The sequence below is a fragment of the Dipodomys merriami genome, unplaced genomic scaffold, assembly GCF_024711535.1.
Source record: "Dipodomys merriami isolate MVZ:Mamm:240054 unplaced genomic scaffold, mDipMer1.0.p SCAF_1, whole genome shotgun sequence".
In the NCBI taxonomy this organism is placed as follows: domain Eukaryota; kingdom Metazoa; phylum Chordata; class Mammalia; order Rodentia; family Heteromyidae; genus Dipodomys; species Dipodomys merriami.
The window spans coordinates 54,853,084-54,877,725 of NW_027202270.1; the positions used below are offsets into that span (position 1 = coordinate 54,853,084).

The window sequence follows — 24,642 nt, forward strand, 5'->3', positions numbered from 1 at the left end:
CTAAGCTAACTTCAGTCCCCCAGGACAACTTTTAATACCCTGTATTCAGACTTTTCTCTTTCACATCCAGTCAGTCTTTAATTCTAGTGTGTTTCCTTTCCAAAGAGACTGAAGGAAGTCTAAAAGACTTTTCTTTCCATCTATAATTGTTCTACCTTCAGACTCCAACCCCTAATTCAGGCCCTCATTTTTCTTTTCTTTTTTGCCAGTCATGGTGCCTGAACTCTGGGCCTGGGCACAGTCCCTCAGCTCTTCAGCTCAAGGCTAGTGCTCTTCCACTTGAGCCACAGCACCACTTCTGGCTTTTTCTGCTTATGTGGTGCTGAGGAGTTGAACCCAGGACCTCATGCATGCAAGGCAAGCGCTCTACCACTGAGCCACCTTCCCAGCCCAGCCCCTCATAATTTTTATATGATCAAGACAACTTCCTATCCTAATTTATAAATTCTTTCTTCAATTCATAGCTACTCATAGGGTTGTTCTTGAGTCACCTGCATTATAATAGCTTTAGCCTGAGATCGTAGTTTAAAATGTTGTTCCTAAGTTGGGGTGGCTCAGACCTGTAATCCTAGCTATTAAGGAGGCTGAGGTCTGAGGGTCAGCTAGCCTAGCCAAGAATTTCCTTGAGACTCTTATCACCAATAAACTACTCAGAACAGGCTGGAAGTGGTGCTAGCCTTGAGCAGGAGAAGCTCAAGGACAGTGCCCAGGCCGAGTTTACACACACACACACACACACACACACACACACACACACACACACACACACTTTTTCACACACACACACACACACGCTTTTTTTCACACACACACACACACACACACACTTTTTTTAAAATGTTCCTAGCCAGGTGGTGTAGCTTCACATATTATCCTAGCTCCTCAGGAGTTTGAGATATAAGAGTTGAGATTTGATGCCAACTCAAGCAAAAAATCCTTTTTATTCCAATTACATAGCAAAAAGTCAGAAGTGGAGCCAAGGTTCAAGTGTTAGAGTGCCAGCCTGGAGCAAATAAACTAAGCAAGAATTAAAGCCCCAGATTCAATTGTAATTTCACACACACACACACACACACACACACACACACGCACTGTTCCTTTTAAGGAAGGGCTTCTTTCTAGCTCAACTTTACATAATAGGTTTCCAGCAAATATTTAAATAGTGGAAATTTGTAATAACATAATGCTGAAAGTGTGGCTTAGCAGTAGATTGCTAGACACTTGCTTAACAGTCAATCACAGTGCTGTGTTTAAGCTTAGAACTGCCAGAAAAAATTATTAATTCTAAAATAATCTGTTACAGACTTACTATGTACTTTCATTTATCTCTTCTATTTTAACTTTGATTACTATTGTAATATTATGAATTAAAACATACAGGATATAAATTAGTAAGTCTTGGGAGAAGTATTATAATAATATAACAAACTTAATACTTTATCATCTCCATTATGTTTATTTGGTTTTGTTGGTGGTGCTGGTGTTGGTACTGGTACTAGTGGTGCATATGTGCTGGTACTGGGGCTTGAATTCCTGTTGTTGGTTGACATTTTGTTCAAGGCTAGTGCTTTACCACTTCAGCCACACCTTCACTCCCTATCCATATCTTTTAAATCTACATCAAGAAAGATTATTCCACTGAACATTTACTGTCTCAAGTCTTAGAAATTAAGGGTAAGGAAGTAGTAAACATTTCCCCCTGTTCCAGAGATTAATTAAACCCATGTAATAAACTAATTTATTAAACTCATGTAATACGTTAACTCTTGGCATAATTTTTGATTCAAAAAAGGTAGTCATACATAAACCAAGTGATATAAATATTTTCTTTCTCAGAAAATGTTTACTGAAAAATTATCAGGGGGAGGTAGGGTAGAGAAGGGATAGTAGGAGAAAAACAAAGGAGGGGGTAACAACTTGACAAGAAATATACTCATTACCTTCCTCATGTAATTGTAACCTCTCTGTACAGCATGTTTATAATAAAATAAAATTTAAAAAAAGAATTATCTGTTCTTACCTCAGTTATTTTGTCTGCTCAATAAATTGAAGTTTTAATATAAGCTTCAGATTTTCCTAACCTTCCTTTTTTCATTTTCTAAAACCCAAGAGTTAGAAGATAGTATATCTAATCCAATATATGCAATCCCCTTAGAACGTATTTACTTGCTAAAGGCCAAAGGCAAAATGTAAATAACAATGTCACTCTAATGTTTTTTTTGACACAAGTATATGTTCCTAGCTGAATTAAAACATAACTATGTAAAAATTATATCTGGATTTGAAAGCTTTTAAATCTTGGCTAAAAATTGATTTATGTATTAATATGATACTTTAAAAACTGAATGCATAGTTATTTAGAGAATTTGAGTTTCAACTCTGTTAAAATGTCATTTTTTATATTTGTCAATTTTTATGATAGATGCTGTGTTGGTGCCTAATAGCATAATAGAAAAAATGAACAGCTAAGTTAAAAGCTTTGTTTGCTAGTGAATAAATTATCCTAACATAAAATTGTTCTAATGACTAAGTTGTTCTTGGCTTAAAAATGCATTTGAGACTGGGTGCTGGTGGTTCGGTTCACCTTTGTAATCCTAGTTATTCAAGAGGCTGAAAACAGAGAATTATGCTCAAAGCAAACCCAGGCATAAAAGTCTGTGAGACTTTTATCTCCAATTAACCACCCCCAAAAGCTGGAAATGGACCTGTGTCTCAGGTGGTAGAGCAATAGCCTGAGCAAAATTGCTCAGGGATAGCACTTAGTATCTGAGTTCAAATGCCAGGACAGGCACATAAACACACAAAAAAAACTATTTGATATAAAAATTGATCCTATTCATTGAAACTCTAAGGATATTTTTCCTTTCTTCAGAATTCATTTTGACAATTATTTTAGCAGAAAGTTTACTGAAAGGAGAATAGATAATAATATTAGCAATCAGCAAATATGGACTACATATTAATATTTTAACATTGTCTTTCATTGATATGATGTCTGTGTTTTCAAAGATAAATGGATGTCACTTATCCAGTGTAACAATATTTTAGCAACATCAGCTAAGAATAAGAGCATCTATAACAAAAGCATGTAGTATAGATTATAATTTTTATTTGATGTTTTGGATCATTTATCTTCATTGCTTTTGCTTACTCTGGAATTTAGGACCTGGACTGGATTCTTTCAATTGTAGTAAAAACTATCATATCAATAAATCATATCATATCAATGTTGTGAAATTAAAGTACATAATGTAGTAAAACTGCAAAATAGAACGGATACAGCATCTACTCATATTCAGCTTTAGTATTACCTTACATACAAAGTTTCCATCATCTATGGACCATCCTTCTGACAGTGGTCCGGAAGATTATTATGGACCTGAAAATTCCCCATCACCTAGTGGCCTTGTAGCCATAGTAACATCATAGATCATCATGAAACAACACATTCAGTTGTATATAGTATGTGATACTTAATGGCAATCCTATACGACTATGTTACTGGTATATATTTACTTTTTATTGTTATTTTAAAGAGTACTTCTTATTAAAAAAAAAAAAACAGTGCCCCGCAATTCACTGGCAGCAACCTCATACAGCACGTTTACCTTTTCTATTAATCAATTATTTTTTTTGTGTGTGCCACTCTAAGGCTTGAACTCAGGGCCTAGTAGCTATCCCTGAGCTTATTTTACTCAAGGCTAGCATTCTTCCCCTTGAGTCACAGCTCTTCTGGCTTATTGGTGGTTAATGATAAGAGCCTTTGGACCTTCCTGTCCAGGCTGGCTTTGAACTATGATCCTCAGATGTCAGCTTCCTGGCTTTCACTGGTACCGTTAACAGATGTCTCTCACCCTGCTTTTCCTTTGAAGGAAATTAAATCTTGTGGCTTGATTACATTTAATTTGATGGGAGGTGGAGGAAATACAACTTTATAGGTGATACTGTGGGCTTCCATTAAGAGGCTAGCATTGGTGTCCTCATTTCTCATTTTGCTTATAGAAGTCTCTTTCAAATTCAGTGTTTGAATCCATTAATTTGATAGGTGTTACAAAATGCTGATAATCTGTTTTTATTTATTAACTATAACATTTCTGTAAAGAGGAACATCCGTATCTTATTTGGATAGCCTAACGTTTGGTTGTATTGATAATCTCTAAGAAAATCCCTAAGTGGTCAGCATATAACTAATATTTTCAAATATTTACCTACTATTTGGTCAATATACTTTTGATATGGCTAGATCTCTCTGTATACATTTAATTAATTAAAGTTTAAGCTACTTAAGAATGCTAAAAATATGCCAAAGACTATGAATAACAAATCTAAACTGAAAAAGTAAAATCTCCAAAGTTTCTGTCAACTTTATAAATTTTAAGCTTTACAAATTTCAACCTGATTTTACCAAGAATATTCTCGCATACTGATCTCTCATTTTTAATTCTGTTTGTAATATGCTATTTTTCTTAAATATCAATAAAGGGAATGCAGTGGTGTCTTTTGAAAGAAGAGGATGTCATTCCTCGTATCAGGGCAATGGAAGGCCGCAGGGGAAGACCACCAAATCCAGATAGACAGAGAGCAAGAGAGGAATCCAGGATGAAACGTCGGAAGGGTCGACCTCCAAATGTTGGCAATGCTGAATTCCTGGATAACACAGATGCCAAATTACTAAGAAAACTGCAAGCTCAAGGTGAGAAATATATAATGTATTTGATACTGGTAATCTGGACACTGCTCTCAGTTTCTGTAAAGTATTTATTTGTGTTGAATAAATGAGAAGGTAGAATAAAATAAGGAGTCCCACTGGTAACTGGAGTTCTTTGATTAGGTAATCTATCAAGAGCCATACTTACAAATACATCCTACCCTGTGTGGTGAGAATTACAAAGGTGGGTGTTAAGCTGTTAAGTCTTGCACAGAAAGGGAATCAACCAGCACTTGGCACATGCCTTAAGGTCGTGCCAACCTTCTGGAAATTCTCCTTTTAACAGCTCCCGATTCCTTGAGGTGGTACATGGGAATAACTACAAAATATGTGGATCTCTGGAGTAAATTTTCAGTCAGAGAACTCCAATTACTGGTAAGTAACCCCAGTCTTTTAGTTTGGGTTCTCCTAATGTCTGGATATATAAACATTTTCAGAATGTTCAACCAATCAATTTATATCAAAAAGTACTTTAAGGTTATAGAAAGTGACCTTATCATTTATCAAGCTCAAAGTGCTCATAGTAATCTGAAATGTATGTATAATTCAGAATTTATATATATTATCATGAAGCCCCTCTGTGTGGCACAGAGGCTATGGAAAATAAAAATAGTTCTGCTATGCACTTTGAATTACTAGTGTGTCAGAAGGCTATTTGAATATATCACCTATGTTAGATGTTTTACATTTGCAAGCATATATATGTGTAGATACGTTATGATTTAAAATAAAGGTATGTAATGAGGAAGTGGCCTAAAAGACTAAGGGAATTTGTGACAGTTTTTGTTTGCTTTGTAAATTTTTTCTGGAAGAAATGCCTGAAATATTTCTATTCATGTAAATACCATAATAATATTGAATTCTTTGTTACTGCTTTGATTTTATTCATAATTTTGTTTTTGTGCCATACTTGGGCTTGAACTCAGGCCTCACAGTCTTATTCATAGTTCAGGCTTTTAGCTGCTTAACTGAAGATAAGAATTTCAGGGATTTATATGCCTAGGTTGGCTTCTAATTACAATGCTCGGATCTAGCCTTTTTAGTAGCTAGGATTATATAGGTTTGAGCCACCAGGGCTTAATTCTGCTTTGTTTCTATTTTACAACTAATAGAAAAAAAATCTCATAAAACTTTTTTTATTGATGTCTTTTAATTATTTAGAGAATACTTTATTAGATTCTAAATCAAATCCATATAGGTAAGACCTTTCATAGTTAATATAGTATGTTTACCCCTTTGCAAATGGAAAAAAGTATTAATTTATATACAATGATAACATGTAATCAGAACATTTTTAAGTGAAAAATACCTCATTTTCACTCCTCAGTGGGGCAGTTACTAATCCTGTGTGTAGCTTTACTGTACCTCAACAATTATATCTTTTTGATAACCTTTTAAGCTATTTATGAATCTTTGCTATTGCAAAAGTATTGTGCAATACACATGGATTACATGTAGCTAAGTACATATCATGCATATACTGCATGTATCATTTCCATTTCCTATTTCAGTATGTAGCAGGCAAATATAATCTTCAAAAATATTGTACCAATTAATACTTTAACCAATAGCATGTTAGTTAACTGCCTAGCATGTAAGCTCATGTTTTCCAAGTATTTTCTGCCTTTATGTCTTTCTCTCCTTCCTCCCTGCCTTCCTGCTTTCCTCCCTCCCTCCCTCCCTCCCTTCCCTCCCTCCCTTCCTCCCTTCCTTCCTTCCTTCCTTCCTTCCGTCTGTTTTGGGATTTGAACTCTGGGCCTGGGTACTGTCCCTGAGCTTTTTTGCTCAAGGCTAGGGCTTGAACCACTTCCAGTAGTTAATTAGTGGTTAATTACAAGCTTATGCCACTGTTGCCTGGCTTTTATCATTTTTTATGTTGCTTTATTTGGTTTCTTATAATAATTCAATCTCCCCTAAATGATTGTTAGTCAAGGTAAAAAAATTGGTTATGTTAATAAGCATGGATAAGTTTAAAAACAATGCTTGCATTGTTTGCATAAAATAAATGACCATTATATAGTATCCAAACTGGCAAGTCTAAATTTGCAAATTTAACTACATTTTTATTGTAACAAAATTAATTATCTACTTTACTCAATGTTTTCCTGTTCCCCTAGCTTTCAAATCTAAGTCTCTCTACTTTTAATGGGTGACCCTTGCTATTTTGCTACCTTTCGCCTTACATGTATTCTTTCTTAACATTCATATAAGGAGTAAATGTTGAAAACTAGGGACATCAGACAAAGAAGCCAAGGATTTCTCCCCTGGCTGGGAAGTCCCCTGCCCTTGCTTCGAGAGTCTGCTATTTATTGTTTATTGTCTTTCACTTTCAGTTTAACTTTTAAATAAGCTCTGTTCACTTTAAATAAACAACAGAAAAGAGTAAATGTTTAACAATTAATAATTAGCATTCATATGTACAAGTTTATCAGTATTGTTTGCATGCTTTTTTTCTTACAGAGGAAAGAAAACAAGGATGAATTACTCTTACAACTTTTATTTCTAAAAAAAAATATTTCTAATGGTTAAGGGACTATATCAAAGGTTCTAGATGTTTCTGTTATCTGTTATCCTACTAGACTCAACTAGACTGAAATTCTGTATTTGAAAAGTGGTTCAGAATGAGATAAGTGGGAACTTTGAGTATATACCCAAGTACTGTTAAGTGAGGGCTCTAATTTCTAAGAAGATCTCAATTGAAACATCTACCAAGGTTTAGATATGCTAAAGGTTTTTGATCTATATAAATAAACGTGCTTGTTAAATGATCAATAGTGTTAAGATCTCAATATTTCCAAAACATCAAATAGCATCTGTCCATATCCTATGTCCATTTCCTGTGTCATAGTACTGGAAATGCCATGAAATGCATGCAGTCCACCATTTTATGAAATACTTTTAAGAAGAGAAAGTACTGCTGATTGTCAGATACATTCTTATTTTATAACTGATGAATGAGTTATGTCTAAAACACTTCTATGAAATTAGATTAGACAAGGAATTTCTTAAGCCATAAGATGTTTCTCAAATTAATATTTGAAAAGTCAACTGACATATTCAGCAACTACAAACTAAATAAATGAGAGATGCTGGGAGTAGTTTGTTCCTAGGAGCCCAGGTGAACTTTGCTACATCCATAATGTATTCTTCTCAGCTCAAGATAGTATATCAGATTTGATTTCTTAATTGGTCAAAGTGTAAAATTTAAGGTGTCTTAATTTTTAAAAGTCAAAAGTGTATGCTTCTTGCCAAAGTCTAAAACATATGAATCGAACTTTTTAATGTTTTCCCATTCACACGGTTTAAAAATAAAAATTACTATATATTTGTGTGACATGTGAAATTGAGCAGTAAACTCATACTGCCAAATATACCTCTATGTAACATAGAATTTCTTTATTAAATGCCAGGCTTCTATTAGATTAACAATTTGACTTGGAGAAAAAGATCATACTTAGGTCATATTTTTAGGAATGTTTGTTCTAATCATTTAACATATCTTCACATTTTAAAAAGGTGAATCCTTTTTCGCAAAGTCTAGAGAAAACTTTTGGCTTCTAAGAGTCAAGTGAATATCTGACATTGTTTTAGATGAGAATGATATTCTTCATGTATAATTGCTGAATCTGTATGCCACTTTATAGTTTTTCATTATTTAAACTATTTAGCATCTAGATTTAGTTGTTTAACCAAGAAGATTTTAATGATATGCATAATCTCTGTAAATGGAAAATCATTTGAAGTTGGAAATACACTATAGCATCAGCTTTCATTTTATTTTTCATGAACACATTCAATTTACTAGGTAAATTTAGGCCCTTTTGGGAAGCATGGTGTTGCCTGCCTTTAATCCCAACACTTGAAAGATAGAGGCAAGATAATTATGAGTTCACAGTCAGCCTGGGCTACTTAAAAAAAAATCTTCTGGATAGAAAATTACCCTTGTATCCAAGTTCACTTCTTAAATTTTTAGCTAATACTCAGAGATTAAAATATTGGTTAAGGTTTTTTAGAGTGGTAGCCTATAGATAAGGGTGTCAGGAAGATCTGGGAATATATTGTGGCTTTGCTTTTAAACTTCCATGAGCTTTATGTATTTTACTTGTACATTGGACATAATGTTGTTATTTTATAAAGTTGTTGTGAAAGGTAAGATCATGTCAATTTAATACAACTGTGCCTGCATTCAATAAGTGGTTGAAATATACACTCATTTTCAAAGGATATAGTTTATAAGCTCTTCATCACCTATAAAGTTTAAAATACTGCCTACTGTAAAGTGGTACTCTCTGAAATTCTTTCTTGAATGATAGTATAGTTCTCTACTTTTACAGTTCGAAGTATTCAGACCAAGACTGCCAGCAGAGAAAAGCAATAGTATTACCTGGTTTCTGTATCAAGTATACACATTCTCACAGTAATGCTGGGTAATGAATGATAGCAAGCCTCAGTGATGTGTGGCTTAAGCACTTCCCATCTGTGTGGATGCATTCAGCTGCTGAGTCACCAGGCAGCTTTACTTATCTTGCCTGGGCTTGTGCAAATATATGGGGTCACGTGAGTGCATGGATCTCAATCTCTAGCAGCCTAGCCTAAGTGTGCCCTTTAGTACTGGGCAAGGCAAAAGGGCAGATTGAAGAGTACACATACATTATCAAGCTTTTTGTTACTGTTGCTAATAACTATACAAAATTATATGGCTGAATGCAAAATCAAGGGACAGAACAATTTGTCTTCCCATTGGAAGTGACTGACAGAAGGAAGAGTAAAGAAGAATGTGGACTATTAAGTCTTTCTATCTTGAGGTTCATATAATTGTCCTAGAAAATTATGGGAGCTGTATTGCCCCTAAAACTCATTTGACATTCTGCATTCTTTTTACTTTGGGAAATTTAGTTCTCTTCCTCATAACTGAAAATATCACTGGAATCAAGAATTTCCCCAGTGATTAAATATGTTTGAAATATAGGTTAGGCAGTAGGGCTCTGTTTTATTTTAAGATCTTTCTCTTTTTGCATGTAGTTTTGTTTTGTTCTTTGTTATCTTTTTCCTTTTTATTTTAAAATTGAAGCTAGGCATGGACACAATGGCTCAGGAATAGAAAGCCTCTCTAGCAGGCCAAAGCTTTGAGTTCAAATCCCACTGTCTCTCTGTCTCTTTCTCTCTGTCAATGTTTGTCTCTCTCTCATGCACGTACATGCACATACACATGATTAAAACAAAAATTCTGTTTAAAATAATATTCTTAGTTATTCGTGGTTACTTTTCTACTTAATAAAGGTTTCTTGAGATGTGAAAATGTGTTTAGATGTGCCTCTGGATAGCTCCTCTTTTGATCATATTTGAATAAATACTTTGGCAATTTGCTTTTATTTCTTTTGGAGACAAGGTCAAGTTGCTGGTATGATGGCGTGAGCCATCATGCCCACTTAATTTAGCCAGTTCTAGGGGAAATAAATATGACACTTTGTACTGCTACTCTCTTACTTAGACAACTTTCTTAAGTATTATATCTTTTGTGATGATACAGTGCCAGTTTCACACAGTTATTATAAAGTTGTTGGTAATATTCTTTGAAATTTTGTGTTTTTCAGAAATAGCCAGGCAAGCAGCACAAATAAAACTTTTGAGAAAACTTCAAAAACAAGAACAGGCTCGGGTTGCCAAAGAAGCTAAAAAACAACAAGGTAAATGATTTAAGTGATATAAGTTTGAAAAATAAGAGTTGGAAAATTCATAAGAAACTCCTCTTTTTTTATTGCTGATCTGATATCATGTATGTGTTGGTTTCTTATCATAGCAATAATGGCTGCCGAGGAGAAAAGAAAGCAAAAAGAACAAATCAAGATTATGAAACAACAGGTATGCTTTGTCATTGGACCTGACTTCTAAAACATTGGTTTATTTTAAAGGATCTGCTTATTCATGTATGTTATTTTCATTATGATATATGTTTTACTTATTTATTTATGTTGCATGTGTGGCACTTGGCAATGAACCCAGCATCTTCTGCTTGCCTTTCTACAACTTGAGCCATACCCCAGCCTCAATTTAATTTGCTAAATAATTATTTTTCACACAGATATTTTGTGCCTTATTTAGAAAGTTGAAGTTTTCCATTAGTTACAATTTCATTTCTTTCCTTCATTATTTATTTTTTCCCCTAATACTGAGGCTTGAACCTAGGGCCTTGCGCTTTTTCACTTGTCTTTTTTTTTACTCTTGTCCAGCACTCTACCAGTCCAGCATTCTACCACCTGAGCCGCACTTCCATTTTTCAGCTTTTTGGCAGTTAGTTGGAAATAAGAGTTTTGAGATTTGTCTAGACAGACTCTGAACTGAACTTTGATTCTCGGATTTATCTCAAGCATGTGAGACACTAGAACCCAGCTCTTTTTTAAGTTTTAACAAGGGTCTATTTCAGTATAATAGGATTAAAGGAGAGAGAATTAGAGAAAGAAACATTTTTCTATCCTAATGAAGGAATTGGGAGTTAAAGATTCAAAATAGCAGTCCCTATTAACTTTTATACTTTTTAAGTTGGACCACTATCTATGGTCATGCTAGCAACTCCAAATCCTTAGACAGTAATAATGGATGGGTAAGATTTGGAGGCCCACCAAAATTTAGTAATCTTCAAGACTTCCTTCCACCAGACCTGCCTTTTTTTCTCTCTCTGCCCATTCATGAAGAGATTCAGATTTTTTTTTAATGAGAAGAGAGATTTAGATAGTCCCACTTATGTCTTCTAATCCTGTAACTGCATATTAAAATAAAGTATGGTAGAAAAGAAACTTAATGATGTTTTGGTTGACATCTTAGTTTCAACAAAAATTGTTTTAAGAAGTGATATGAGAAATGCAAGTGGCAGGAAATTCACTTGACAAACTGCCATGATCAGGACCAGAATATGATTAGGATCAGAAAATAGATATTCTTTTAACTAAAACGGAAGTCAAAGAGAAATCGGTAAAAAAAAAATTCCCTAAAAGTGAAAACTGTTCCCTATCTGGATAATTTTTTTAAGGAATTAAAAAAACAGTAAGGCAATACAAAGTCTGTAGATTTAGCATAGTGAATCAATCTGCCATTCCCAAAAATAACATATTCTATGGGTACCTATATATAGTACCTGTAGTACCTAAATCCTAAACAGCCTAAATCCATCTGTTTTGTATTTTAGACGTACACTTTATGAACAATGTTTTACTTTAAAGCTGAATGCCTCCTAGAAGGAGGAAATTGATTTAAATTTTTCAGTGACTCACAGAAATGAGTATGTTTCATTCCTGAGAAGTAAATCTATGTGACAATATCTAATAAGTTTGAAAAATAAGCCATAGGCTACCAAATTTTTCTTTTTTGAACAGGAAGCCTTAATTTTATGCCCTACCTTTTAGTTATATATAGAATAAAAGGCTTTGCTAAATATGCAATTTCCAGGCCTAGGGCAGATACCAGTAAAGTTACATTTTGATAGTTTGAGAGTACCTAAGCCCAGATTAGTTTAACCCAAAGATTTTCTGCCTGTATCCAAACTTAAGAGAACAATGGATGACTTTTGCTGATTTGAGGATATACTACTTTTAAATCTTTTAAAGGTCAAGAGCAGAAATATTAGATCAGGAATATATTTTCTTAGCTCTCAAGTTCCAAATAAATGCTTGAAATATGAATCAAACATGGCTCTGGAAATCTTAGAGAAAATACAGTTTGAATTAGGAAATTTCAGGGCTTCTTTATAAGAATTATGAATTCATTTTCATCAATGTCAATTTTGGACTTTAAAAAGTAACTATTTAACATCTAAATTTAGGTGACTACTAAATTACAGCAAACAACCAAAAGCTAGTTGATTAAATTTAGATATTGTATGTACCAATTATACCAGGTAAATAATTCTTTGGGTTATAAATTGAAATTAACCCATCTGAAAATATTGCATATTATTTTTTGGTAGATGGCATATAAGAAAAGCTTGTATGAACCAGGCTCTGGTGGCTCCTAGGTATCCAGGAGGCTGAGCTCTGGGGATTGTGGTTTGAAGCCAGCCCAGAGGAAAATCCTTGGTACTTATCTCCACTTAACCACCAAAAAGCTAAAAGTGGCCCAAATGGTAGATCTCTATCCTTGAACAAAAAGACTCTCAGAGTCAGCATCCAGGCCCTGAGTTCAAGCCCCAGGACCAGCACCAAAAAAGAAAGAAAGAAAGGAAGGAAAGGGAAGGAGGAAGGGGAGGGGACAGGGAAGCTGAAGGGGAAAGGAAAGTTATATTATTTAACATATCTGCAACCCAGAATTACCTTTATGTTTTCTGACTCTGGAGACACTTTTTTCTACTATCTGTCCTTTATTTATTTTGATTTTTTTGTGACTGCTAATAGTTCTAATTTTTTTCAAGATACATAAATTTAATCAACTGTGATTTAATCTGGCTTTTTTTTGTGGGGGGGGGAGGGTCGGTCATGGGGTTTGAACTCTGGGCCTGGGCACTGTCCCTGTGCTCTTCAGCTCAAGGCGAGCACTCTACAACTTGAGCCACAGCACCACTTCCTTAATCTGGCTTCTGTATATTAGTTTAGTACTTACCTTTTATACATTATGAGAAATTTTATAAAATCCTATAAATCTACAATATGAAAGTAAAAATGGCCTTAAAATAAGTAATTAAATTTGGGATTCAGCCTGGATGACATTGGATAATTTTGTGCTTACATTTTAAATTCTTTGATTTCAATTAATTTTCTAGATATTTATTTTATTATGTAAAATGATATTTTTCCTACAGGAAAAAATTAAAAGGATACAGCAAATCAGAATGGAAAAAGAACTTCGAGCTCAGCAAATTCTAGAGGTAGAATTCATAAATTTAATATAATTAAAATAATACAAGATTTTCTAAATGTGTAAATAACATTAATATATCCATCAGAAATTCTTGTTAAGCTAACATTTTCTTTGAATCTTGTTTACCAAGCTCTTCTAATACTAGCAGTAAAATGCCAGGAAATGAGATAACAGAAAAAATAGAATGAGAACTTTTGAGCAGCCAGTACAGTTGTCATAACAGTTCATATGCTAAAAACCTTATTCTGTACTTTTAGCAAAGGACTTACAGTCAGCCATTTTCTTTTAACTTAGAAAATGTGTTTATAAAAGTAAATATTCCAAAAGTAAAATTAAGATTAAATGCAAATACATGTTTAATAGTTATGTTTTCTGATTTCCAGCATCCCTTTTTTCCCCACAACATGACTAAAATTAGGGATACAGGGCATATGTTGGCAATAGTAAAGTAACCATGAAGAGAGCCCAGAAAATAGAGAAATCTTCCAGCTAGCATATACAGAAATGCAATACCTAGCAAGAGTCTGTAATCTTTTAGTTGAATAGGAAGCAATTTTCAACACCTTAGGAGTTCAAAGGCATAACTCTATCAAATTATTCAGTGTAACAACTGGTGTTCACAATAATTTTTCCCTGAGTCATCAAAAAAGGCCAAATTATGTTTAGTATTCTGCATTTAAACAGGCATATGTCTCCAGATTATTTCCATCTAAAATAGTAAAATTAAAGTTTTAATGTTTAAAATTGTTAAAACCTCTCAATTATTCAGGAAATGTCTGCTTTATAAAATACCTATTCCCTGAAGCTCCCAGATAGTCATAGTTTCCTGTTATGGTTTTTTTTCCTTCTATTTTTTTCCTTCCTTACTTATTTCAAATAAATTTGAAAACTTTCAAATAAAAAGTTTTCCTGTCTTAAACTAAATTAAAAAATACTACTAGACCGTTATAAAGGTACTAGATGGTGAGTGATGTTAACATAGACTTAATGGCCAAAATATACTTCAAAAAAATCATACATGTCCACAAATACAGAGATGAAGAAAATCAGATTTAATGTTTCATTTAATAATTACAGCCAAATCATGAATGTCTTTATCTAAATTGTCAAGTATTAAAAGAAGTTTAAAATAAAGTAGAAATGTACATTTTTATAAATGTATAACTGATTTTAAACTGTATATTTAAAATGTTAAGCTCAATCCTGTCTTTTATTTTACAGAGATTACATTTTTATTTTTATGGTCAGGATAAAAGGCAATAAATAATGTTCATTTTTTCTGTGATTAAAGTTGAAACTAAAACAGTATACTCAATTATTTCCTATTTTTAACACTTTAAAAGAAAAGTTATTCTTTGAATTTAGGACATTTGTATACTGCTTTAAAGTAGAAATAAAATGACTTTATGTTAAATATATTAGCTGGGGGAAATCTGTACATGTCTGTATATATGTCACATACTGTTTTGTACCTTGTAAGGCATGTAGCTTCATTTCAAGTCTTGAGATTATTTGCAAGTTGTAGTGGTGCTGTTGCATGACTTTGAGACCTGTTTTGCATGCACAGGCTAAAAAGAAAAAGAAGGAAGAAGCGGCAAATGCCAAATTATTGGAAGCCGAGAAACGAATAAAGGTTAGTTTAGATGAGAATCAGAGTTTTTATTTAAAAAAAATAAAAACTATGTTATATAGCATCAATTGTGTGAATAAAGTAGCTTTCCTTACAGTAACTATTTAAAAATATATTTAGCAGATTCAACTTGTGTAAATGTGTGCTTTTATTTGTATGTTATACTGTACGTATATTTTTCATTTTTTATTATACAGGTTTTATGTAATACTTTGTGCTCTATAAATATGAGATATCAAGTAAAAAATGTGAATTATTGCATAATACCTGTATATAATTTTTGCTTGATTAGAATGACCCTTGCCCAAACTATTTTGTTTGTCATTTATGTTTATGTTTCAAACTGTGTCTAAAATCTGATTCTCCCCTTATTACTCTCCCTTTGTTAATGTCCAACAACTGTTTTATGTATTAAAAGGAAAAAGTGTAGACCAGGTATGGTGGTTAATATCATCCCAGCATTTAGATATACAGTTTCAAAATGTAAATTAATTAACTGAAAGAAAAATGCATACAAAAACCCTATCAACTGTTATTTAGCTAATGAAATTAGCCATTGCTGATTATTATAAGGTTAAGTGTTTTGATTTTGATTTTATGGCATGAAGTGTAAAAAAGATGTTCCATCACTTCCCCGTATGCCCTTACCTTCTACTTTGGATGACTGAATACTGAAATAGGGACAGCTAAACAACCCTACTGGTACTAGAAATAGCACCATAGCTACACCTTACAAAACCAGAAACCAGTTATCTTTCCTGGGGCTGGGAGGGCAGGGCAGGGCAGTGCTGGAGATGCTACACTCAGGCATAAACTCTCTTATTCCAAACAACACATTTTATGCCCACCTTTATTTTTAATTTCATCTATACTTTATGAAAATAGTAAATGATAATATCCTAGAATTTTTTACATTAAGCCCCAACCCCTTGGGACTGTGTCATGATCCATAGGTCAATATAAAAATCTTAATATAATCCCCAGTCTTTTATTTTTCATATAAACATTAAATAGATGCTGTTAACTACAGAGTATATTTGATAGTTTACATTCAGAATACAAAAGAGTCCTAATCAGCTGGATTTTGAATTACAGCATAAAGCATCAAATTATTTACAATTATAATTTTATTCAAATGAAACTAAAATAAATTTAAAAGTTCATATGTGATTTGTATCTGGTATGCTTCAACAGCCTAGTTAGCTTAATGAATATTAATTTAGTGAGTGGCTCTTAATATATTAGTTGATCATATGCAGACTTTTAGGTTAAATTATCTACTAAAGAGAGATCCTTGCTACTATATAATACAGGTTTTATATTAAGTATTAGGTAGAACTACAACAAATTCACTTGACATTTTACAAGTTAAAAAAAAATTTGATTGAATAGTGCCAGTTTTGTGTGGATCAACCTAATAGAGACTACAAACATCTCAGGAAAAGGAACCTTTTTATACTTAGGAGTATGTTCTAAATATTCCCTAAAAATCATATATTAAAAGTTTCTTATCTTTAAGGAGAAAGAAATGAGAAGACAACAAGCTGTCCTTCTGAAGCATCAGGTCTGTATGAAGTTAGTTATACCATGGTTGTACTTGATCATTTTGCTTAAAACTAGTTGGGGAATAATCTTTAAAAAGTTTTCTTTAAATTTTCTGATGAAATTCCTGCTTAAGTTTTTCCTTCATCTTACAGTTTATTGCCTTGCTTTGGTATATGGTATCTTTTGGGGGGTTAAAATTGGTTTTATGACTCTGTGATTTCTGTTTCATAATATTGTGCCAACTCTTTCTACCAGGAGTTGGAGAGGCATAGACTAGATATGGTATGGGTATGTTTATCTTTGTACATCTAACACCGCATTGTGATTTGGTTGTGATATGGTTGTCATAGCAATGCATAAAGTCTAGCACTGGCTGCTGTCATATTACATACTGCTGCATGGCTTTACAGCACAGTGCATTGCATACATCTGCTTGTCTGTCTATAAAGAAGTATGATATGTCTCTAGGATTTTTCACTAAATTACATAAGCCTTAAAGAAGGCTGCTGTCTAAAACTGAATATTACTGATGTCACAAGGAAAGTTTGGATCACAATATAGTTAGACAATTATGGCCCATGTTCTCCCATCACTGTAGATGCAAAACTGCCATTGACTATAATGGGAATTTTGAATCTGCTTGATGAGAGAATATGAAATATGTTCTTGTTTTACAGACAAATTTTAGCAATACCCCTTTGAGGGACCAAATGTATTTAAACTAAAAATTAATTAAAATTAATTATATAAAACTAAAATTAATTGTTATTAATATATTTCACTTTAAAATAAATACAATTACCAAATTAACCTTCTCTTATTTTCATACTCTGCATCTTAAATTACACCCACTGGACTTTTGTAACTTTAAACAGCACACCAGTTGGCAGACATCAGTAAATAGGAATGTCGCTGTTCATTTGTGTTTGTACATGAACCAAGACTAGTTTAACTTTATAAATTGCTATCAGTGCTTTAAAAAAAACCTTTCTAATTTGTTGGTGACTCATTGGATTTTCAAAATAATTTTGTACTTGAAATAAATCTAATTAATTCCAAAACCATAACACGAAAATGATTATGGATCAATTTCTGCCTGATCTAAAATTGTAAGCACAATACAACTTTCCGTTCAATTGGCTCTAGTAAGTATTTGTGGTTTCTCTAATAGCAGATGTAAAGTAACTGACCTGTTCCAGCCAACCATTATGCTTTTTGTTCTGCCAGCTTTTGAAGGAGCATCACAACTGACCATAAGTAAATCTTGTATGCTTCTGTTTACACTGTCTCCATGTTCATTGCTTTACCTTTTTGCTTTTGATTGTTCTTGTATTTGCTTTCTAAACCTAAACTAAAACATGCACAGACTGGCCATTCTTGTCTTATATTTAGTATTTACTGTGACTTGTCTATAAATGCTAAACATGCTATATTGAGTTTTTGTTTTTGTTGTTGTTGTTGTTTTCCATTTGAAACTCAAACGTTTAACTCTGGTTGAGTTATGCTCCTAATTTTATCTGGCCTAATAGGAACGGGAGAGAAGGAGACAACACATGATGCTTATGAAAGCTATGGAAGCTCGTAAGAAAGCAGAAGTAAGTGTGTGTTTCTAGAAATATGCTACCTTATAAATTACTATTTTTTCCTGAAACATTGGCCCTTTTATTCAAGGTATAACTTTGTCATAATTTACTAGCTTTCATAAACAAACTAAAGGTTAAAGATAGTAACTATGCTAAAATAAAAGAGTGGAAAAAGTTTTCATATATATGTGTTAATTTCCCTGGCTGATGTTTTAATTATCGTTTTTGTCAATGTGTTAAATGTCATTGGTTTGAATCAAACTACTACTGTAGCCAGAGTGTCACAAATCGAATATTACAGAGTGCCTTGAGGAGTCTATGCATCCTAATTCAAACACAAATTATTCCCTCAGGGTCTTCTGCCCTCAGAATAGAGTGTTCTTTAACATTCTATGTATAAAACTAGGCCTTAATAATTTCCTTAAAATAAACTTTTAACAGATAATTCAGAAAAAGAGAAATATTTCAGTATGTCAAAAATCAGTCTGTTTGGAATTTAACAGAAATCAGTTGCAGATTAAAATGCATACTATAAAGGAATGCATTCTGCATTAAAACAGTTGCATAGAGAGAACTACAGGCATTATAACCAGGGTTTCAGAGGTTGAGAGACCCAGATTCCAATGCTGGCTCGGCAAACAGTGTGATTTACCTCCTCAAACTGTTTTCTTTTTGTTGTGGGTGGTGGGTTTGATTTTGTATTGGTTTTTGTTGTTTGAGACAATATCTTGACAAGAAGCCCAGGTTGACCTGGAACTCTATACATCTCTCAGTCTGGCCTAGAACTCTCTTAATTCTGTCTTTGCCTCACAGGTCCTAGAATTAGAATTGTTTACCAACATGTTTGGCAAAGTGTATTTTTAATGAAGTAATGTTACTTCAACTGAGATAAATATTTAATTAGTAATTTTTTTTGCTGGGAATATATCTCCTTGGTAGAACCTTTGCCTAGTATGTGTAAGGTTCTAAGTTCCATTTCTAACACCACAGAATTTTACACATACATATATTCTCTCTCTCTCTCTCTCTCTCTCTCTCTCTCTCTCTCTCTCTCTGTCTCTCCCTCTCTCTCTCTCTCTCACGCACACACACACATACACACACACACACACACACACACACACACACACGATACTGTTTAACCTAAAGTTGAGATCTGTGTGTTTTTGTCTTAGTGTGATGTATATTTGCAACATAGATGGCTGATTTGTTAACACGACATGTATACTGTTTTGGAGCCTGGATATTTTAGCCAACTCCCCCAAATTTGGATTCTGCTTTTAATACTTTCCAGCTGTATAACTTTTACCATATTTTTAATCCCTTTTGATTCATTTTTTCCATTAAATTAAGGTATTAATTCCTTACTCATATAGTTATAATGTCTAAATAGATGGGTGTGTGTGTGTAAAGCTGTAGAATAGTGCTTAGCACTACCTCATACTTACAGTTGCTTAAATGTAGAGTAGGCCTAGCAAGATGTATAGGCACAAAGGGAACTACTAATATAGATTACCTCTTAAATTTTCTCTACCAATCACTTTCTGTTAGGTCACTTGCTAATGCTTTTCCTGTTACATTTTTTCTCCTTACCTGTTGCTTATCCAGTTCTATTGTTTTCCTCTATATCTAATATAATAATGACTACCAGGCAATAAATTGGACTGGCTGCACTCTTTATTCCCTTCTAGATGTATCCTGGTGGTAGTCACTGTAGACCTGTGAACAGGACTGCTTACAAACTGAATAACTTTTATCAGTCCTTCTGATTTTAGATTATGTTCCTCTAACAGTTGCTGCCATCAACAAAATATTTTTAAACTTTTCTAGACTACTTCAGTCTGTGGGTCATTAAATTACTGTGAGAAAAATGAAAAAGATTAATAATTGTATCAATGAGATAAAGCTTTACTATGTGAAACAAGCAATTAACAAGGCATGGTTTTTCAAGCAATTGTAAATTTTTAAATTTCCTTAACTGATATATAAAATGTAAAAACTATATACATATTCATGGCTATTATGTGATATTTCCATATATTTGCATTGTGTAATGTGTAAATTATGTCATATATCTTCTCAAAAAGAATACAGATACAGACATTTCACAAAATAACAGACCTTTTGATATAAAGAACCATCTCAAGAATGTCATAAAGGCCATCAACCTAAGTTATAATAGAATATAACCCTATTGCAAAAAGGAGGAGGAAGAGGAGGAGGGAGAGGGGGAGGAGGAGGGGGAGGGGGAGGGGAGGAGGAGGAGGAAAGAACAAGGAGAAGAGGAGGAAGAAGACGAAGACAACGCAGCAGCAGCACAGTCCCAAGCATAGGGTCTTTCTTCCTCCCATCACCCCACTACATATATATATCTATAGATCTATACATATATATATCTTTTCAAACACTTACCATTTCCTTATGGTGAAAACATGCAAAATCCTCCTACGTTATCATTATCTACGTTAACCTACTGTAAAAGCACACCAGAAGTTCTTACTCCTGTTTAGTTATAACTTAGTGTTCAACTGATGTACTGCTCCCCATCCCTTCATCCCCTCTGATTACTACCATTTTTTGTCAGCTTATAAGAGGTCAACTGTTTTTACATTCCACATATGAGTGAACCATGTAGTTTGTCTTCTGTGCCTCATTTATTTCACTTAGCATAATGATTTCCATTTTCATTCACATTGTCATAAATAAGAGAATTCCATTCTTTTATGTCTGGATACTAGTCTATGGTATATCATATTGCCACATTTTCTTTAGGCATCCATTAGTTAACAGACACACAGCTTTCTTCCTGGCTATTGTGAATGTTACAAGAGACATAGGAGTGCAGAGATCTCTTCACATACTGACTTTATTTCCTTTGCACTCCTTTGCTAGATTATGGGGCTGATTTTCTTTTTCTTTTTTATGTCAATTGTGGGGCTTGAACTCTGGGCCTGGGCACTGTCCCTGAGCTCTTCAGCTCAAGGCAAGCTCTCTTCTACTTTGAGCCACAGTGCTACTTCCGGTTTTCAGCTGGTTAATTGAAAATAAATCTCATGGATTTTCCTGCCTAGGCTGGCTCAGAGCTGATTTTTTTAAATGTAATTAATCCAAACTTTCTCCTAGTCTTTTACATAAATTTATGCTGAATTATTTAGTAAAATTTTGTGTGCTCAGAGTCTGAGTTCAAATCCCAGGAATGGCACACACATACACACACATACCCACTTACACACACACACACAGAAGAAACCACTACAAAGTAAAGGCTATATAGTATTTGGGACTAGTTCAACATTGTAAACAGCTACTGTCTACCTAACTTTAATTCCTTTATATTTTTATTGTGTTCTGGAAAAAGGCAAAGTAGGATAAAATGCATATGTTACAAGTAGTATTTAAAGAATTATTAGGTTGAAATATAAGTTGCTTCCATATTAATTAAAATATCCTGTAACATCTGAAATGACTCTAAGAAACTCCGCAGCCATCACAGTAAACAGGTAGTACAAATGCTACCCATGAGATATTTTAATTTACTATTATCTCGTGTGTGTGTGTGTGTGTGTGTGTGTGTGTGCGCGCGCGCGCGTGCGTTGTCAGTCATGGGACCTGAACTCTGGGCGCTGTCCCTCAGCTCTTCAGTTCAAGGCGAGCACTCTACCACTTGATCCACAGTGCCACTGCCAGCTTTTTCAGTTTATGTGGTGTTGAGGAATTGAACCCAGGCCCCCATGCATGCAAGGCGAGCACTCTACCATTGAGCCACCTTCCCAGCCCTTGATGTATTTCTTAATAAAATAGATTCAAAATTATTGTTGATTCTTTTTTTTTAATTTCTGTTTGAGTTTTGCTTTACAATTTACTCTCATTTTAAAAAAATTTTTATTATGAAAATACCATATAAAAGAGTTACAATTACATGGGCAAGATAATGAGTACATTTCTTATCAAGCATTGTTGTTTCCTCTTTTGTTTCCCCTTCCTATCCCTTCCCATATCCCATCCCCCCCACTCATATTCCCCCTTTATCCCCCCCATTGTTGATTCTTTAGCTTAATAAAACTATAGTTTTTCTGTTATATAAAGCTATACTTAGTTAAAAATCTGGTATGTAACTTATCTTGTTAATCATATTAATTTCAAATGACCATTAATAATCTTTTGTTGCATAGTATAAGAACTAATTATTGTTAGCCTCAAAAATAAAAACGGCTTACTCCCTAGTATTCAAGAAAATATGAAAACATCTGCTCTTATATTTATCATTAGAAACAAGATTAAACAGCATGAGAAAGCAACATTTTATTTTTTAATCTCCTATTTTAATTTTAGAAACTTTATACCAACTACAAATTTAAAATCACTCTTATAAACTGTATAACCAACCATAATAATACAGTAGTTTATTTTCTATGTCTCCTCAAGGGTCAGTAAAGTACAAAAGGATGTTAAACATGTATCTTATCACAGAATGATGACTGTCAGCACTTCAGGAAATAGACACACACAATGGAAAACAGGGTTCCCATTCCAAAGTAATCCAATAAGTAATTTGAAAGTAGAAAAAAAGCTTAATCCCTCAATGACACTATTCATGGTAGCATTTCATAATTCTATACTCATCCCAATCATTATGTAGTGAAAAATAAAAATAAAAGGCAGACTTGCATATATAGACTTTGAAAAGAAAATTGCTTTTCAATTAAAGGCACAGAAAATATACTAGAACAGCATTTATATAAATGTACTTTATTTCTTTTTTAAAGTTAAATTGCCTTAAACCAAGTACTGGTGGTTCATGCCTGTAATCCTAGCTACTCAGAAGACTGAGATCTGAGGATTGCAATTTGAAGCCAGCCTGGGCAGGAAAGTCTGTGAGATTCTGATCTCCAATTTACCACCAAAAAGCCAGAATGGATCTATGGCTCAAGTGGTAGAGCACCAGCCTTAAGCAAAAATATTAAGGAAGAGTACTCAGACTGAGTCCAAAGCCCAGTAATGACACAGAAAGAAAAGAGAGAAAGGGAGAGAGAGAAATTAGATTGACTACCTTAAAATGTAAAAGTAAAATGTAAAATCGCTTTATATTTTTATAGAATTTAAATATCACTCAATGAAATAGATTTTGGAATATATTCTTATTGAATATATAAAAATTTTATCTGATGTGAAATTTGACAATTTTGATTTAAAATGAAGAGACTTTATGTAAAAGCTATTCTACGTGATATCTGAAGACAGTTAATCTTAAGTACAGAATTTTTAATGAAATATATAAGAAAAGATTTATTATTTTCTTCCTATAAAATATAATTGCCTTTAATCCTTCCTCAATCATCTGATTCATAATATTCCTTTGTTTTAGATTATTTTTCTTAGTATATTACATACAAATTAAAATTGTAAGCTCATTTTAAAGAACGGTTATTGTACTCATATTAAATATGTGACCCATAAAGCACTATCATTTTACACTTTGTAAGTCTAGTATAACTTCTATTATTATTCATCTTTACACTTTTATTTTTCTACAGCTTGAGGTAATCTTTAAATCTTGTTACATTTTAAATTTGAGTACAAATTTCTGTCAAAAAAGAAAGTATTCTCTAAGTTAAACCTAGAACAGTCACCTAAGGGACCCAATAGAATTGTAAAGTGCTAAAATCACTGGTCTATAAAAATGGAATGTTTTGGTATAACCCCTGTTTTCACTGTATTTGATTCTGGTACCTTGCATCTTGTATATACATTTTGCTGATGTGGAGCGGGGAAGGGATATAACAAAATGCTGAAACAAGGATACAATGGGTCAGCCTTGACCCATTGTAACAATGAGACAAAAAAGACACTGTGTTGAAAACGAACTTTACAACTTGGGGTGGGGGGGGTAGGGAGGGTGAGGGTAAAAACAAAGGAGGGGGTAACTGCTCAATAGGAAAGGTACTCATTACCTTACACATGTAACTGTAACCCTTCTATACAGTATCTTTACAAAAATACATATATTAAAAAATGGCATGTTTTACAGTCCTGTAAGTTGTGAACTTTATAGTATTAGCTCATTGTACCACATTCACTCCTTAGTTCTTAAACACATAATTCTAAAATAGGGTACATTAGGTTACCTATTTGTTACTGTACTATAGAATGTTTGAAGATACTTTTATGCTTTTATTATATAAATAATCTTTACATGACTTTTAGTTTTTTGCCTTATATATTTTTGACTGTTAACAGTAATCCAGACTGGGCACTTGTGGCTCATGCTTATAATCCTCACTATTCATGAGGCTGAGATCTGAGGATTGTGGTTCAAAGCCAGCCTGTAT

The 24,642-nt window shown here is 33.4% G+C and overlaps 1 protein-coding gene and 1 long non-coding RNA gene across 16 annotated transcripts in view; one reads left to right on the top strand and one right to left on the bottom strand.

Annotated features, from left to right (window-relative positions):
* Positions 1-3,369, bottom strand: part of LOC138827107 (uncharacterized) — a 46,151-nt gene extending 42,782 nt beyond the window's left edge. The window contains exon 1 of the long non-coding RNA XR_011371968.1: positions 3,312-3,369. This is a non-coding gene — a long non-coding RNA (uncharacterized lncRNA). The remainder of the gene's footprint in view (positions 1-3,311) is intronic.
* Positions 1-24,642, top strand: part of Baz2b (bromodomain adjacent to zinc finger domain 2B) — a 145,537-nt gene that overhangs the window by 82,053 nt on the left and 38,842 nt on the right. For 7 of the 15 annotated variants that reach the window (XM_070022431.1, XM_070022421.1, XM_070022456.1 and 4 more), the window contains 8 exons: positions 4,483-4,693; positions 10,303-10,395; positions 10,509-10,570; positions 13,497-13,562; positions 15,123-15,188; positions 16,705-16,749; positions 16,986-17,018; positions 18,260-18,325. In XM_070022431.1, the coding sequence (XP_069878532.1) occupies positions 4,483-4,693; positions 10,303-10,395; positions 10,509-10,570; positions 13,497-13,562; positions 15,123-15,188; positions 16,705-16,749; positions 16,986-17,018; positions 18,260-18,325 (642 nt within the window). The remainder of the gene's footprint in view (positions 1-4,482; positions 4,694-10,302; positions 10,396-10,508; positions 10,571-13,496; positions 13,563-15,122; positions 15,189-16,704; positions 16,750-16,985; positions 17,019-18,259; positions 18,326-24,642) is intronic. The other 8 variants (XM_070022412.1, XM_070022463.1, XM_070022509.1 and 5 more) reach the window with 2 other exon arrangements.